The sequence below is a fragment of the Odocoileus virginianus genome, chromosome 28 (assembly GCF_023699985.2).
Source record: "Odocoileus virginianus isolate 20LAN1187 ecotype Illinois chromosome 28, Ovbor_1.2, whole genome shotgun sequence".
Lineage (NCBI taxonomy): Eukaryota > Metazoa > Chordata > Mammalia > Artiodactyla > Cervidae > Odocoileus > Odocoileus virginianus.
The window spans coordinates 19776928-19793049 of NC_069701.1; the positions used below are offsets into that span (position 1 = coordinate 19776928).

Sequence of the window (16122 nt, forward strand, 5' to 3'; positions counted from 1 at the left end):
GAACTCAGCAATGTCAGGTCTGTTTACTCTTTTTGTACCATCCATGTGCGATATCTAGTGTCCAGGCAAAATTACTAGGCATGCCAAGGAGAAAAAAATTATAAAACATTAAAAAGGGGGGAATCAAGTTAATAGAGACACCAAAATGAAGAGAGGATGCAATTAGAAGAATCAGCTTTATCATCTATTATAAATAAGTTGACTATGTTCAGCAGTTTAAAGAAAAATGTGAACCCAGCAAGGAGAAGAATGGAAGACTAAAAAGAATTAGATGGAACTTTTAACACTGAAAATATCTGAAATTTAAAAATTCACTAAATGATATGAACAGTATATTAGATGTAAATAAAAGACCTTGAAGGTCACTCCAGTATTCTTGCCTGGAGAATCCAATGGACAGAGGAGCCTGGCAGGCTACAGTCCTAGGGTTGCAAAAAGTCAGATGCTACTGAGTGAGTAAGTATGAAAGACATTGAAATTGAAGATACAGCAGATAAAGCAATAGAAACAATTCAAACTAAAGCAAACAGAAAAAGTGGGAAAATGATTAACTGCTCACTGATCTATGAGACAATATCATGGAGGTCTAAGACATGAATAAATAGAGAGATATGAGTGGGGGAGGATGGAAGAAAAAAAAAATGCCCAAAATGTCTCCAAATTTGATGAAAACTAACCCCACAGATTCAAAAAGTGTAATGGACACCAAGCAAAATGAATTCCAAAACTTACCAAATTATCTCATAATCAAATTGCTGAAAAACATTAAAAAAAGAAAATAACAGGGACATGCTAACTGCTACTGCTAAGTCACTTCAGTCGTGTCCGACTCTGTGCGACCCCGTCCCTGGGATTCTCCAGGCAAGAACACTGGAGTGGGTTGCCATTTCCTTCTCCAATGCATGAAAGTGAAAAGTGAAAGTGAAGTCGCTCAGTCATGTCTGACTCTTCGTGACCCCGTGGACTGCAGCCTACCAGGCTCCTCCGTCCATGGGATTTTCCAGGCAAGAGTACTGGAGTGGGGTGCCATTGCCTTCTCCGACATTAAATGCTGAGAAATAAGCATAAGAAAACCACAAAGGTCATAATAAATCATGTAACCAAAATGACATCTTTAAAAAACTGATTTAAAATATTTTTTAAAATCCTATCAACCTTATGTCTTATTTGAAGCAAAAATAGGCTTCAAAATTGAAAGCAAAATGTAGGGTATTTTTTTTTTTTTCCGGAGAAGGAAAGCCCCCAAAATATCACTATCTACTTAAAATTCTTTAAGTAGAAGAAAAGTTGTCAGATTCTTGGACCTTCACAAAATGAATAGCTCTGGAAATGATACACATGAATGAATACAAAATCATTTAAAATTTTTTTATTTTTAAAAAAATAATTGATTGTTTTAAGAAAAATCAAGGTATTGTGGCAATAATAACATGCAGGATTAAAATGTATGACAATAACAAAGTTCCTTCTAGGAGGAAGCTGAATTTCTCCTATACTTCTGAGTTTCATATAGTCTATCTAGTCAGTTACTCTAATCATAGTCATCTTTTTAAAATGCAGATTTTAGGAAGGTAACTCTTACTGAAAGAAAAAACAAAGCATGAAAAGATAATTTGGAACTTGACTTGTCAAGGACAAATACAAATCTTAAGGTTTGTAAGACACTTAAGTGTCTCTTCTATAAATATTAGTGAAAGAATTAGTCATCTAAACAGGTGACCTCGATTTGTTCCATCCACCAGAAATACAATTTTAATCCAAACTCTTAAAACTGATGGGTTTTATATTATTGTAACAATTCATGGCTGAAATCTTAGAGTGGAATCTATGAGGTGTTTGTTTGTGTCTGTGTGTTTGTATTGTAGAGGTGTGGTATTGCCAATATTAATTTGTAAAAGAGCTCTATTTAATTGGCTTAAAGGAAATTAAGCACATATAAACAGTCAGAAATACAAAGAAACTAATCCACATGAACTTCTGAATCTCATGATCTGGAGTTAATAAATTAAATGAAATAGACTCAATTTTAATGAATGAAAAGTTTCCGTTTGTCAGTTTAATTAATACAGACATCTCTTTAGGGTCATCAACATTAAGTATGATATTTTTATTGTACCTAGGTTTACTCGAAATCAAATAAGAACTTATTATTCCTGCTACAAAATTTGTCAGCAAGAAAAATAACTTGATATGAAAGTTTTAAATAAATTAAAGGTAAATAAAATAATCTAAGTGAACTCTTTAGGAATAATTATGTTTTGAGTATATCTATCTAAAATCGTTTCTCCAGATTTATTTGTAACTTGAAACTGCTAAGTTAAATTCAATGATGGGAATTCATTGACTATCCAGATCATCTCCAAATAAGAAACTGTAACATTACTGAACAAAAGCTTCCTTTTACAGAGAAACTAAAGATATTAAGGATTATTAATATACTTGGTGCCACACTGAGATATTTTCTTTATGGAACACCTGTTTTAGAAATTACAACTAATATTCACAAGTTTGCCTGTCTACAAATTGCTAATGTACATGTCCATAATTGCTTACTCAGTTTTCATTAGAAACTAAGATTTTTAAGGTTAAGAATCACAATTAAAGTATCTAATTAAAACTACTAAAAATTAATAAGGAAAACATCTTTGTATCCAAGGACAAAGAAGATATAAAGAATGAAAATGCATTTTGTTAAGGGAAAAGAAAGGGTTTTTGTCCTAAAGCTGTTTATTGCTAAAAGGGAAAGAAAATAAGGACAAATTAATATGGATATAGAAGATTATCTTTAGACAATGCCTTAGAAAGGCATTCTATGTGTTGGTCAAGGCTGATAAAGAGTAGAATAAATTTAACTGAGTAAATGAATTTTAATTTGCAAGGTAAAGTAGTACAAAATCTGAATTTGACTTTCTCTCTTTAATAGAAAGTTTTTGGAAAATATTGACCTTCTTTTGATAACTAATTATAAAGTTTCTCTGCCTTTAACCAGTATTCTGTTACAACTTGCAACATTTGCTTCTTGAAATCTTTTATTGTCACTTTGGTTAAGTGAATAAGTATTGTTCTACAGTGACATGTGACCCTATAATACTTGATTAAATGTTTTGAAACATTTTTGATATTTTTGACAAACTTTCCAAATTTCAAATTCTAATCAAAGTTCTTTTGGCCTCTAGCTAACTTTGGGATGCTTCAGACAGAACATCTGAAAAATCTGGTGGAAAGAAATATTAAATAAATATTTAATATTTCATGTACTTTGTACATGAAATTATATGTGAGCATTATCAAATGAGTTGTGATAAAACTTAGTTTATGTTGTAAGGGTAAATGTTATTAATATAGATATTATGGAAATTATGGGCCTTCTAAAAATCTAATATGTCTAAGTAAAATATTAACAGCCATAATTCTACTAATTATACTGAATTTTGTAACTCACAGTAGTAACCAAGTTTCTTTGTCAACTGCATTGTAATCAGATCTTCAATCATGTCTTTTAAACTCTTTCGTCATTTATAGATGGTCACTGTTTTACTCTGATGCTCTTGCAATAAGCACTTCATATTCAAAAGGATTCATAGAAAATATTTCTTGACAAGTGCAGTTTTCTGATAACTTTTAGACCACAGAAATTAACTGGGTAAAAAAATTAAACAATTTTAAAGAACCACTTGGTGACTTCATAAAGCTGTTAACAGAATATTAAGATCAAGAACCCCGTATGCTGCCATCAAGTTTCCAATGATATGTCCATTTGGCTGTGATATTTGTTAACTCATACCTTAATTCATTTAAGTTGATGCTCAGGTGATTCTTATACCTATTACATTTAAGCATCCACTCTAAATATTTCTGAATATTTCAAACGTTACTGCTACTCCTGGATGGAAAAATGCATCCAACGCAACAGAAAACAATAGACATCTCAACTAATGCTGCATTCATGCGGCTCAATTCTAAAACATGGTGATAAATTTCATGTTCTGCCCTCTCAACTGGAGTAGTAGTGAGAGGCACTTAGAGAAATGCGTGCTGACATCAACTTGAAATCTTGGCTTTGATTTCTTGGAAGTCAGAGCCCCTTCTCACAAAAGATAACATAAACTATCCCGAGTCACGTCACTCATTTATACAGGGTCAGCCAACTGGGAGCCACAGAGAGGTTCGCAGGCTATAGCCACACTTTTCCATCCCTCTTCCGCGTGCTGCCCTCAGCAGGTGTTTCCTGAGTCCAAGGCCTGGTCCCAGCGGAGCCTCTGGAGGTATGGGTGGGGAGTGGCTTCAGAGGGGCGGGGCTACCTGCAGGGGCGGGGTCGAGGCGGGGCTGGAGTGAAGCCCGGCAACAGTGGGGCGGAGCCGAGCCCAGGCGGAATGGTGGGGCGCGGGTGGAGCCGAGGGGCGGGGCGTATATGTGGGCGGAGTCGTGGGGCGGGGAGAGTGAGTGGGCGGATCCGCGGGGCGGGGCGGGGTGTTGCGGCAGAGGGGCGGGGCAGAGCGGAGCGGCGGGCTGAGCCGCCCAGTCAGCGAGCCGCCCGGCGGGGGCGGAGCGAGCGCCGCAGACCTGAGACCCGCGTTTGATCGCGCAGTTCTCACGGCCTGGTTTGGGCGGACCGCGGAGCAGACCCCGGCCGCGATCCCCATGGGGCTGTGTTTTCCCTGTCCCACCGAGGCCGCGCCTCCCTCGCCGGACCTGGTGAGTAAGGCTGCCTGCCCACTTCCCCGCGTCAGCCCGCCGGCGCCGCGCGCACCTGTTCCCGGAGGGGCGCGCCGGGAGGCCCGAGCTGCGGCCACGGGACGGGCCGTTGGACGCGGTGGCGCGGGCCGGAGAGTAACCGGTGGGGACCCAGCTGGCAGAGACGGGTGGCTGCAACCCGAGGGACATCGACGTCCTGCCTGCGGGATTTGGGGGCTGCCTCCGCGTCCGTCTCTCTCCCTCTGAAGGCGGCTCCAGTGTCTCTTTACCTTTCGCCGCTGGCGAAATCGGGAGTTCATAGGACGCAGGCGCACGCGGACGGTTCGCTGTGGGGACCACTCCTGGAGATGCGGTAGATGAACTTAATATGTGAAAAGACCTCCCTCTTTCTCCGTGAATTGAGGAATTTCATCTTGTAGGAGATGTGCATTTTTATGTGTCTGTATCAGCTGTTTAAAGAAGGTGCTCAATAAAGTCTCATATTTCTGCTTTTTATTAGATACTGTATTAATGAATTTCTCTTTAGTATTTACCTAAGTTCTATTTTAAAAAGCATTTTATGTAGTACAGAGTATACAATTTGTAAGGTTGCCACGTTTAGCAAATAAAAACACAAGGCACCCTGAAATTTGAATTTTCAGTTTAACGAGAAATGCATCTTAAAAATATGTCGATTTGTCACCATGTTTATCGGGGACATACTTGTACTAGAAAGTATTCGTTATTTATCTGGATAATTGCAGATGTATCTAGGTGGTTTGTGGTATAGTACATTTATACTTTTTGTAGCTTCCTATTTTTAACAGCCTTTTTACCTTAATAATCCTTACAGGGAATTGCTAACAAAAAACCTAAGTTCCTCTCCTTTGTTAATATTTGGCTAAAAATTCGTTGAAGGAAAGGAGTTGTTTAGGGAAGTACATTAACTCTTCAGCTATTTGATCTTAAGTGCTAAAAATGACCTGGAAGTTGATAGGTGAAAATTCACCTTGTCTTTCTTGCTACTGTTGCTTTTAAATGTTCTTAATTTTCTTTATCTGGCTGTTGATAAAAAACTAATGTGCCAGCAGTTGTTAAGCCCTCCCCGCCACCCCCAGAGATAACCACATGGCAGAATACTTGAATGTCACTTTAAGGCTTTTCTTCACCACTCTAAGTAAAATAGATCCTCCACTCTACCATCAACCCATCCTTCCATTTTGACCATACTCTTCTTTGTATTTCCCAGAAGCACTTCCTTCAGTCTAATAAATGTATATTTATTTGATTATATATGATTGTTCTTATTGGAATGTAAATTCCATGTGGGTGGAAATATTTCTCTATATTATTTCACTGCTGTATTCTCAGCACGGGGAATAGTTACTAGGTATGATCGTTGCTCATTAAGTATCCAAAGAATGAATAAGTGAATGAGTGAGTGTTTTGTGGAAAATGAAATTATTAACACAGCTCCCAAGAGAATGCTGTTTACTCTCTTACATATTTAAATAACTTATAACTTGTGATTAATTCAGGTAGAAAAATAATATTCATGGGGTCCCAACATAGAACAGTACATCTCAAATATCCTTCAGTCCTTCTTGTCCTACACAATGCGATTCATTCTCTTCATTCATGAACTTTTTCTGAAAATACCAGGCTGCCTCAAACTCCTTTTTAATTGGCAGTATCAACCATGTATTTCCCTGCTTATATTGCTCAATGTCATTTGTTTTATTATTGCCCTAACTTGTTAGCGCTTTAAAAAAAAAAAGGCAAATAGATTATTTCACAAGCCAATCTGTGTATGTATGTATGAGATATAAAATGTGTATATATAGGTGTAGATATATGTCTCACCTTGTGCTTACTTGAAGGTACACTGATTGGGAAAATGAAATTCAGAAAGTTGAGAATTTGATGAATGTTAGAAGTAATGGCCTTCCTAGTGGGACAGTTGAGGCCAGTACTATTTTTATAAACTATTATATTACTGGTAAGATAAAGTATAAAATACCAAGGATCATGTTTGGTTTTGTTTAAAACCATATTTCTTACACATTTTTTTTTAGGAAGAAAAAAGAGCAAAGCTTGCAGAGGCTGCGGAGAGGAGACAGAAGGAGGTGAGAGTGAAATAAAATCCGACCTGAGATGATTAACCTTCTGCTTTGTTCTCTGTAAATGTCTATTACTAGTAGTATTCCCTAATGAAAATGACATCTGATATCTTACAAATTTAAACATTTTTCAGGATGATTTCTGTGTTTCAGTAAATTCATTTAATGCATTTATGTCATTTGTGTGTGTGGTCAGTCATGTTCACATCTTTGTGACCCCATGGACTATAGCCAGCCAGTCTCCTCTGTCCATGAGGTCGTCTCCGCAAGAATCCTAGAGTGGGTTGCTGTGGCCTCCTCCAGGGGTTTGTTATTTAATATATGACGATTACCATACACGTGTCCTCAGTTATGTGAGATGCCCCGTTAATAACATTGTTCCTTGAGATGAAATGACCGTGCCTTGTAAAGCACTGAACGTTGTGAAGTAATTTCAGGGGCGAAATGTATGGTTGCAAAATACCCAATGAAGAAATTGTAGTATGTTTTTATGTAAAACTGTTTTAGAAATAGTCTAATTCTTTGTTGCCAAAAAAAGAGACCAACCCCCTCCCCTGTCCCCACATCGAAAGAAAAACCTGAAAGGCAAAAAGCAAAAGACAGCTTCTGGACACCAAAAACTAATTTTTGTTGTTTTTCTACAATTTTGTTGTTTATCAACAATTTTCCTGAAGGCTGCATCTCGGGGTATTCTGAATGTTCAGTCTGTGGAAGAAAAGAGAAAGAAAAAGGAAAAACTAGAAAAAGAAATGGCTACATCTGGACCCCCACCGGAAGGTGGACTTAGGGTAAGTATTAAAATGGATTGACAATTTGATTTACCTGGAAGTTTTGAAAACTCAAGTAGCAGTCCATTCAATACTTTCCTCCAGGAAAAGATTATCAGAGAAATGTGAATTTTAAAGCATGAGCAACATAGATTGGAAAAAGTTGTCAGTTTATTTGAACATTTCAACATTCATTGGAATAGATTTGTTTTCTTTTTCCTGAAATGAAAATAGATTTTTCTTGTTTATCTTAACCCTATATCTTAATACTTCATACTTACGTGTGTGTATGTATATGTGTGCTCAGTCATGTCCAACTCTTTGCAACCCCACAGACTGTAGCCCACCAGGCTCCTCTATCAATGGAATATTCCAGGCAAGAACACTGGAGTGGGTTGCCATTTCCTCCTGCAGGGGATCTTCCCAACCCAGGGACTGAACTTGCGTCTCCTGCATTGGCGGGTGGATTCTTAACCACTGGTGCCACCTGGAAAGCCCCCTATACTTACATAATTAATAACAATCTTAACTGTGTAGAAAACTTAAGCAAAATGGAAGGGTACAAAGATGAAAGTAAAAATCACCCAAATTCAGTATCATTTTGACATCGTTTCTAATCTCATTTTATATGTCAATTTTATCAAATTGGATTGTACTATAACCTGCTTCAAACTCTGTTTTCTTCACTAAATGAAATGCAAGTTTCTGAATGATTTGAAGTCACATATAATATTACAAAACATGATATTTTTTGTATAATCAGAAGGTACTTATTTTACATGTTGTAACCTAACAAAGGGCTTCCCTGATAGATTGGTTGGTAAAGAATCCTCCTGTGATGCAGGAGACAATTCGATGCCTGGGTCGGGAGGATCCCCTGCAGAAGGGATAGGATACCCACTCCTGTATTCTTGGGCTTCCCCTGTGGCTCAGCTGGTTAAGAAACCACCTGCAATGTGGGAGACCTGGGTTCAATCCCTAGGTTGGGAAGATCCCCTGAAGAAGGGAAAGGCTACCCACTCCAGTGTTCTCGCCTGGAGAATTCCATGGACTGTATCGTCCTTGGGGTCGCAAAGAGTTGGACACGACGGAGTGACATTCACTTTCAACCTAACAAATTTTACATCAGCTTTTGAACTCTTAAGAGAGAAAAGGACTTCTGTAATAAAAGCTGAAGTTTCCATGCGATGAAGCCTATAGATTAAAAAAAAGTTAGGTCTTACATTTCTTCTGGTCCCTTCAGAAGTGCACAAAATGAGAGACATTATCAGTGTTAAATTCAGTACCTTTTTTTCTTTGACTACCTGCATTGCTCGTCGAGAGCATACAGTGACGTTCAAAATTTTGGGTGGCTCAGGGCTTCCCTTGTGGCTCAGCTTTACGCTAAAGAATCCGCCTGCAATGCGGGAGACCTGGGTTTGAACCCTGGGTTGGGAAGATCCCCTGGAGGAGGGAAAGACTACCCACTCCACTATTCTGGCCTGGAGAATTCCGTGGAGGGTATAATCCCTAGGGTCTCAAAGAGTTGGACAGCACTGAGCAACTTTCACTTTCAGGGATAACAGAAGAGGAAATACAAGATAGACAGTAACTTTAATCCTCAAACCCTTTGGCCTGGGGTTATTTAGGGGCCGCTCTCCGGCCTTAAGTGTCCTGTGGTATAGCTAGATTCTTCCTAACCTGACTCCATAGTATGAGGAAAACAGGACCCTCTCTGTCTTCACACGCTCCACATATTCATCTGCTGACTAACTGCCTCTTACAAGGACAGTTGGCATTGGCAACGCTTACTGTATTCTGGAAAGGCAGCCTTATTTTACGAAGTCAGTGTGATGATGGCATCAGCACATGAACTAGCATCAGGTCAGGATTTACCAGCAGAGTTCTGGCAGATGCCATTGGCTCTTGGTGAACTTTCACAAAAGGCTGGACCTTGGATCGGACCTTGTACCAGTCAGGATCTCTGAGAGTAGGGCTTGGCCGTCAGGACTTTTAAGCTCACCAAGGAGTCTGATGTCAAACCAGATTGAGAATCACTGCTCTAGTGTTTGTAATACTAATCCTAAGGGCTATTTTGTTGAAAATAGAGTGCCATGGTAAGAAATTGTTTAAAAATACTCAGTGAAGTGAAAGTTGCTCAGTCGTGTCCAACTCTTTACAGACTCTTTGGACTGTATAGTCCATGGACTTTACAGCCTTTCCCTTCTCCAGGGGATCTTCCCAACCCAGGGATTGAACCCAGGTCTCCTGCATTGCAGGCAGATTCTTTACCAACTGAGCCACAAGGGAAGCCCCAAAACACTGAATACTATGTTATATATTGAATACCTTCCTTGGAGATTAAAAAAAAACAATATTTAAATCCGTAAGAAGTCCTAAAATAAAGGAAAGTAAGTTTACTTGAATGCATCCTTAATTTTTAAACTTTATTTAAATAAAAATTTTTAAAAGCATATTATACTCAATAATATGTCTTAATATACTTGGAAAACACTACTCTAGAGACTGGTAAATATTATTATCCCAATGGCTTTTTCAGAACTTACTGTTGCAAAATTTAATAAACTTGATTAAGCAGAATACCACGTGGAATAGTTTCTCAGGTTGAGACAGTGAAAGACTGTGTGTGTGTGTGAGACGCTCATTGTGTCCGACTCTGCAACTCCACGGATTCCTCTGCCCATAGGATTCTCAAGGCAAGAATACGGCAGTACAGGTTACCATCTTCTTCCCCAGGCAGACTTTGCCAGACCATTGTTTAATCATTTCTACCACTTCTTCACTCCCCTGCCTCAAACAAGAATTCCAATTCCTTTTACTTTGTAGTTTCATTGTTTTTATTTTGTCTTGTGATGTTTTGTTTTACTGATTATCAGATATTTGGGACCTAGCTACCCCTCGTTAACCTGTCCAGATATTTTCTTTCTTTCTCTGTGTACACCATCATGTATTTTATTTCAGACTTTTGACTATAATGTAAAATTTTACTAGTCACTGGTCCTCACAAAGATCACTATACATTTGTATAGCCCAGATTCCTCTCTTACCTGTTTGTTCACTAGAATATTGTAACATAACTTTTAAAACAAAATTTACTTTCCTCTATATTTTTATCTTTTCTAGTGGACAGTTTCATAAAGCATAGCATGAATGGAAGAGTCTACTGCCAGTAACTAATATCTGCAATCAAGTGGACATCCTCAATTTAATTTCTTCTCTTTGAATAAATGCAGATTCAGAATTTGTAATTTTAGTGCTCTCAAGTGCAGTGCTTTTTCAAAATTGAATATTGAAAATGCTTTTGATTGTTAGAGTTAGAAAATGGCCAGACCTTTCATTAAATTCTTATTTCCCCTACCTTTGCTCTTCTACAGATGGTGGGTGATTTGCCACTTTTTAGTAGTTAAAACATGGGCCTAAATAGTGAATATATATTTGTATATTGCATGGAAAAATTCTGCATATGTCTCATGTTTAAAGTTGCACTTGTATTTTCCCTCCTTTATGAAATGATCTAGCGCTTTATAATTTGTCGCTTAACCTTATATTTCATTTTTTCATTATATGTGGAGACTTTTGCTTAAACTTGTAGACTTTAGTGCCTTTTAAACTGATCATCAGGGAAAATCTTGAAATATCATTTGAAGGGCTTATATGAAGGAACACTGTACATTTTTCTAACTTACTAAGAAATTAATATTTATTTCTAGAGAACATAAAATATCTCCTAATTTCTATTTCTGTAGCTTATAAAATTAACATACTCTCTTTTGCATTATAATAAAGTTTTTTTTTTTGCTTGCTGAATTTAAAATTATATGTTAGTGATGCCATCAGAGGGCAACGATGTACAACATACAGTATTGGATTCAACTCTATAAAGCTCTTTGTAGGAATTGAATGAGTTAAACTAAGAATGGGTGGGTTATACTTAGCGTGAATGTGTTTGTCCAAATTTTATAGGTGTTTTTATTCTTTTTTATTTATTAAAGAATGCTTATAAGATTTTTACAGATGTGAAATTGCCAAGGCCAGTATGAATGTATGAAAGAAGTATGTAAGTATTGTATTTAAAAAGGTCTACTTTAAACATAAAAATATTGCAGGGTAATTCTGTGTGATGCATTGCCATAAACTTTTTAGATGTTTGTTCATTGGTAACATTTATTATAGCAATTTTGGTCTTTTGAGTTTCTTGATATATAATAAGCTAAAACAGAAGAATTACTGTATCTTTTAATTTGGTGGCTCTTTTGGAAGACAGGGCCACAGTCTGAGCCCTAAATTAGAATTTTCAGGTATTAAATGTAATAAGGATTGTAAATTAAAGAGACCAACTCACCTAATCTACAGAAAGGAAACTGAACTATTATCTTGCTTATCCCTCCCACAAATCTTGTATTATATGATGTATTTTAATTTTAAAGACTTCAAACTATAACATAGATCTCTTGACTCCTCAATTGGAAGAATCACTTTCTTCAGTTATGGAATGAAATATTCTGTGACTATCCAGGCAAGATATGTAGTTATAGACAGGTTCAGTTTTCTTCATCCTTTAGAGAATTGGTGGTATGTTTTTCCAGAAAGGATAGTGAAGTCATTGGATTGTATTTTAGAAATAAAATTCTTGACTAATGAACATGATTAATTTTTTTCAAGGCAGAAAGGAGAAAAGAACATTAATAGATGATTGGGTATGGAACCAGAGTATACCATTCCTAGAATGTGTGCATCCTTCCTTCTGTTTTAATATAGAAAAGACAGTTTTATCAGTGTTACAGCTTATAGTTTGGGTTAGTGTAGACAAAAGGCGTACATCTTGGGGATAATGCCCTATTTCTAATAGCAGTTTATATCCAAATACCATGCTTATTTACCTTTGAACCAAGAATGCTGTGCTGGTGAACTGCCTTCTAGTAACAGTGGATATGCCCTTCCAGTCAACCATGGCCTGCCTCCTTGGGTTTAATCAACTATCCCCAATCCACATGGGTTGCATGGCTTAAGGAGTGATACTCAGATGTTAGGAATAGCGTTAGGAAGGGGAAGGCAAAAGGGGAGACTGGATGCCTGATAGGAAATCAGTAAGTGACTACTTTAAAAAAAAAGTACACACACACACATTCTCAAGGATCTTTCTCAAAGTTATAAAGTTATAAGGTTTCTAATGAAACCTTAGCTTAGAGCCAATTTCCCATAATTGATAATTTAAATAGAAAAGCATTATAATGCTCAATATGTCACCCAAACTCCCCAACCAAATAAATAAAACTAAACATTAAAATGCTTATATGTATTGATAACTACCACATTAAGATACTAAGTGCTTAAACCACTGCTTGTTGATTCTAATCATCAAACTATTACTATGGCTGATGACAAAAAGTTGTGTATTAGTGCACAGCCCCCGTGTTGACATGCTGCATGTTTTTTTTTTTAAAACATCTGTATGTGATATTTTGTTTCACTGATTGTATTTGGAATGCAATTAATACTTTTCCCACAGATGGTTTTGTTATGAATGCCATATTGGCTTACAGGGTACAAATATACATTTTCCTATACAAAAAACTGGCTTTGGCCGTTTCTGTTGAACAAATTTTTTTATTTTTACTATATCTTAAATCATTTATAGGTTGGCCTGTTTCTTTTCCTATACTCTAAAAAAGAAATGCTATTATTTGTCTCCTGTATTTTAGAGAAATACTATAATAAACTTCATAGTGAGTCTGTGTATATACATATATGAAGTATAATCTTGACTCTGTACAGAGTGAAGCCACACACCTGCAGCTAAGAGGTGTCATGGGTAAGATTTTTGTTCATCATTTTTTAATGCTACTGTCAGGCCATCTCTGAAAGCTATGGATCTATTATCCCACCTAAGCTAGGACAAACAGACTTTAAATTACAGAGAAAGTGATGCTTGGCAACAATATAGGCCCAGTATGTTTGTAATGTGAATTCCTATATTTGCTTAGTATTTCCAATAGTATTCTGCTAGCAATATGCAAAGTCTTGTGGCATTGGATAAGGAGGGAAAAGAGTTCTGTTATATGAATAACTTTAGCTTTTATAGAGGATTATGACCAAAAGCAATTTAATACACCTTAAATGATATCTTATTTCTACATGGAAAGTAGTTATAGAATCTTCATAGAGTTCTATGAGAATAAAATATACTTACTATTTATAAAAGAGAGAAAAATGAGAAAAAAAAGTTTTTAAAACTTTTCTAGATTTTTATTCTTGAACTTCACTCTGGCATGCAGAGTTTAATGGTTTCTTGGATTATTATTTTGTGATTTTGTTTTTTATTTTGTGTTAAGTAAAGATGGAAGATATATATGGCTGGACACATATGTATAAACTTAGCAGCAGCATTTTTAATAATAAAATATAGTATTTTCTATAAAAGTAAATGTTCTAGCTATCATCTTTGGTACTTCAAAAGAATTGGCCATAAGCTATGAATTTTCCTTTTCTTCTCCAACAATTCAAGTTATTTTCACTGATAAGAATAGTGCTGTGCCCTTAGAAGAAAAGGTAACTCTTGTTGGTTTTAGATTTAAATAATATCTGCATAAACAGATCAGTAAGAGGTAGGTAGACATGCATACCTATCTGAGTTGATATTTAAGGTGATTCCTTGGACATCTCCAAGCAAGCATCTCAAATTCCCATGATAAGTGTATTTGCTTTAAGTTGATTGACTTGTGGTACAGTTTTCTCTGATTTTCTCAAAAGCCACTGACACAATCAATTTGCATTTATAGCAGACTTTGAAACTAATGTGTTTAGTGGGGTAGCAAAATGCAGGTCATTCTGTGCTGTGCTAAGTCGCTTCAGTTGTGTTTTACTTTGCAACCCCATGGACTGTAACCCGCCAGGCTCCTCTGTCCATGGGGATTCTCCAAGCAGGAATACTGGAGTGGGTTGCCAGGCCCTCCTTCAGGGGATCTTCCAAACCCAGGGATCAAACCCAGGTCTCCAGCATTGCAGGCAGATTCTTGACTGCCTGAGCTACCAGGGAAGCCCAAGAATACTGGAGAGGGTAGCCTATCCCTTCTCCAGGGGGATCTTCCCAACACAGAAATCGAACCAGGGTCTACTGCATTGCAGGCGGATTCTTTACCAGCTGAGTTACCAGGAAAGTCGAAATCATTATATAGAAAAAGTCAATTCTGTCTTTATAATATAAGTAATGAATAATCTTGAGGCTTTCCAGGTGGCGCTAGTGGTAAAGAACTCGCTGCAATACAGGAAACATAATGAGACCAGGTTTGATCCCTGGGTAGGGAAGATTCCCCTGGAGGAGGGCTGGCAACCCACTCCAGTATTCTTGCCTAGAGAATCCCATGGACAGAGGAGCCTGGCGGACTACAGTCCGTAGGGTCATAAAGAGTCAGACATGACTGAAGCAACTTAGCATACAAGAACAATGAACAATCTGAATCTTAAAACATTGTAAATTATACAATATCATCACATAGGATAAAAATACTTAGGAAAAAATATTTAGGAAAAAGAAAACGAAAAGATCTGAATTAGAAAACTACAAACACTGCTGAGAATTTTTTTTTAAATATATGAATGGTGAGAGCATTGCATGTTCATGGATTGAATGAGAGTTCTGTCAAGATGGTGTTCTCAAATTGATCAACAAATGAAACACCCCAGCAAGCTCTTTCAGAGAAATTAATGAATTGATCTAAAATTCATGTGGAAAATGCAAGATTTATGATAGCCAAGACAATTTTGATAAAAGGATCTAGTGATTTTCACTAAGAAATCAATGAGTAAGAGCCATGTACACTTAGTCATTTCCTTCTGAATACAGTCTCATTTCTCCAGATTCTTTTTCAGTGCCATTCAGCTAGCAACTAGACCACAAAGTCAGTTGGGACTATGTTCTTAGTTCCACTTAAAAAGACCATTGTAGATGTGTAGACAGAAGAATCCACCTTCCCCAGAAGATGGGACCTATCCTAATTCCTGGAATCTGGGACTATGTTACATAACACAGCAAAAGGTATTTTGTAGATGTGATTCAGTTAACGACATTAAAATGGGGAGATTATATTGGATTATTCAGGTGGACCCAATCTAACCGTGTCTGTATGCTCAGTTGTGTCCAACTCTCTGCGACCCCATGGACTATAGCCCACCAGGCTCCCTGTCTGTGGGATTCTCCAGGCAAGAGTACTGGGGTGGGTAGCTGTTCCCTTCTCCAGGAGGTCTTTCCGATCCAGGGATCAAACCCAGGTCTCCTGCATTGCAAGCATATTCTTTACAGTCTGTTTTAAAAAGGTTGTGTCTGCTTTGATTAAATCATTCATGTAACAGAGCTACTTCTTCCCTGGCTTTCTGAAGCAAGAAAGGTGGATTTTGTTGTTTTTGAAAAATGAAGAAATGACAAATTAACTCTGCCTATTCAGGGCAGCACTGAAAGGACTGTTTATAAAATCTACACTTTCTGCTAAGAGAACAAAGAACGACCACCATTCAGCTGCCCACAGTGAAGAAGTACTAAGTAACCGTAATTAAATGCTTCCTG

General features: G+C 37.3%; 1 protein-coding gene across 1 annotated transcript; it reads left to right on the forward strand.

The window, feature by feature from the left end:
- The first annotated feature begins 4529 nt into the window (after positions 1-4529).
- SVIP (small VCP interacting protein) lies at positions 4530-10810 on the forward strand. The gene is made up of 4 exons (XM_020882654.2): positions 4530-4696; positions 6751-6801; positions 7470-7583; positions 10686-10810. Exons 1-4 carry the CDS (start codon positions 4643-4645, stop codon positions 10698-10700), a joined length of 234 nt encoding a protein of 77 aa, XP_020738313.1. The 5' UTR covers positions 4530-4642; the 3' UTR covers positions 10701-10810.
- Positions 10811-16122: the final 5312 nt, after the last annotated feature.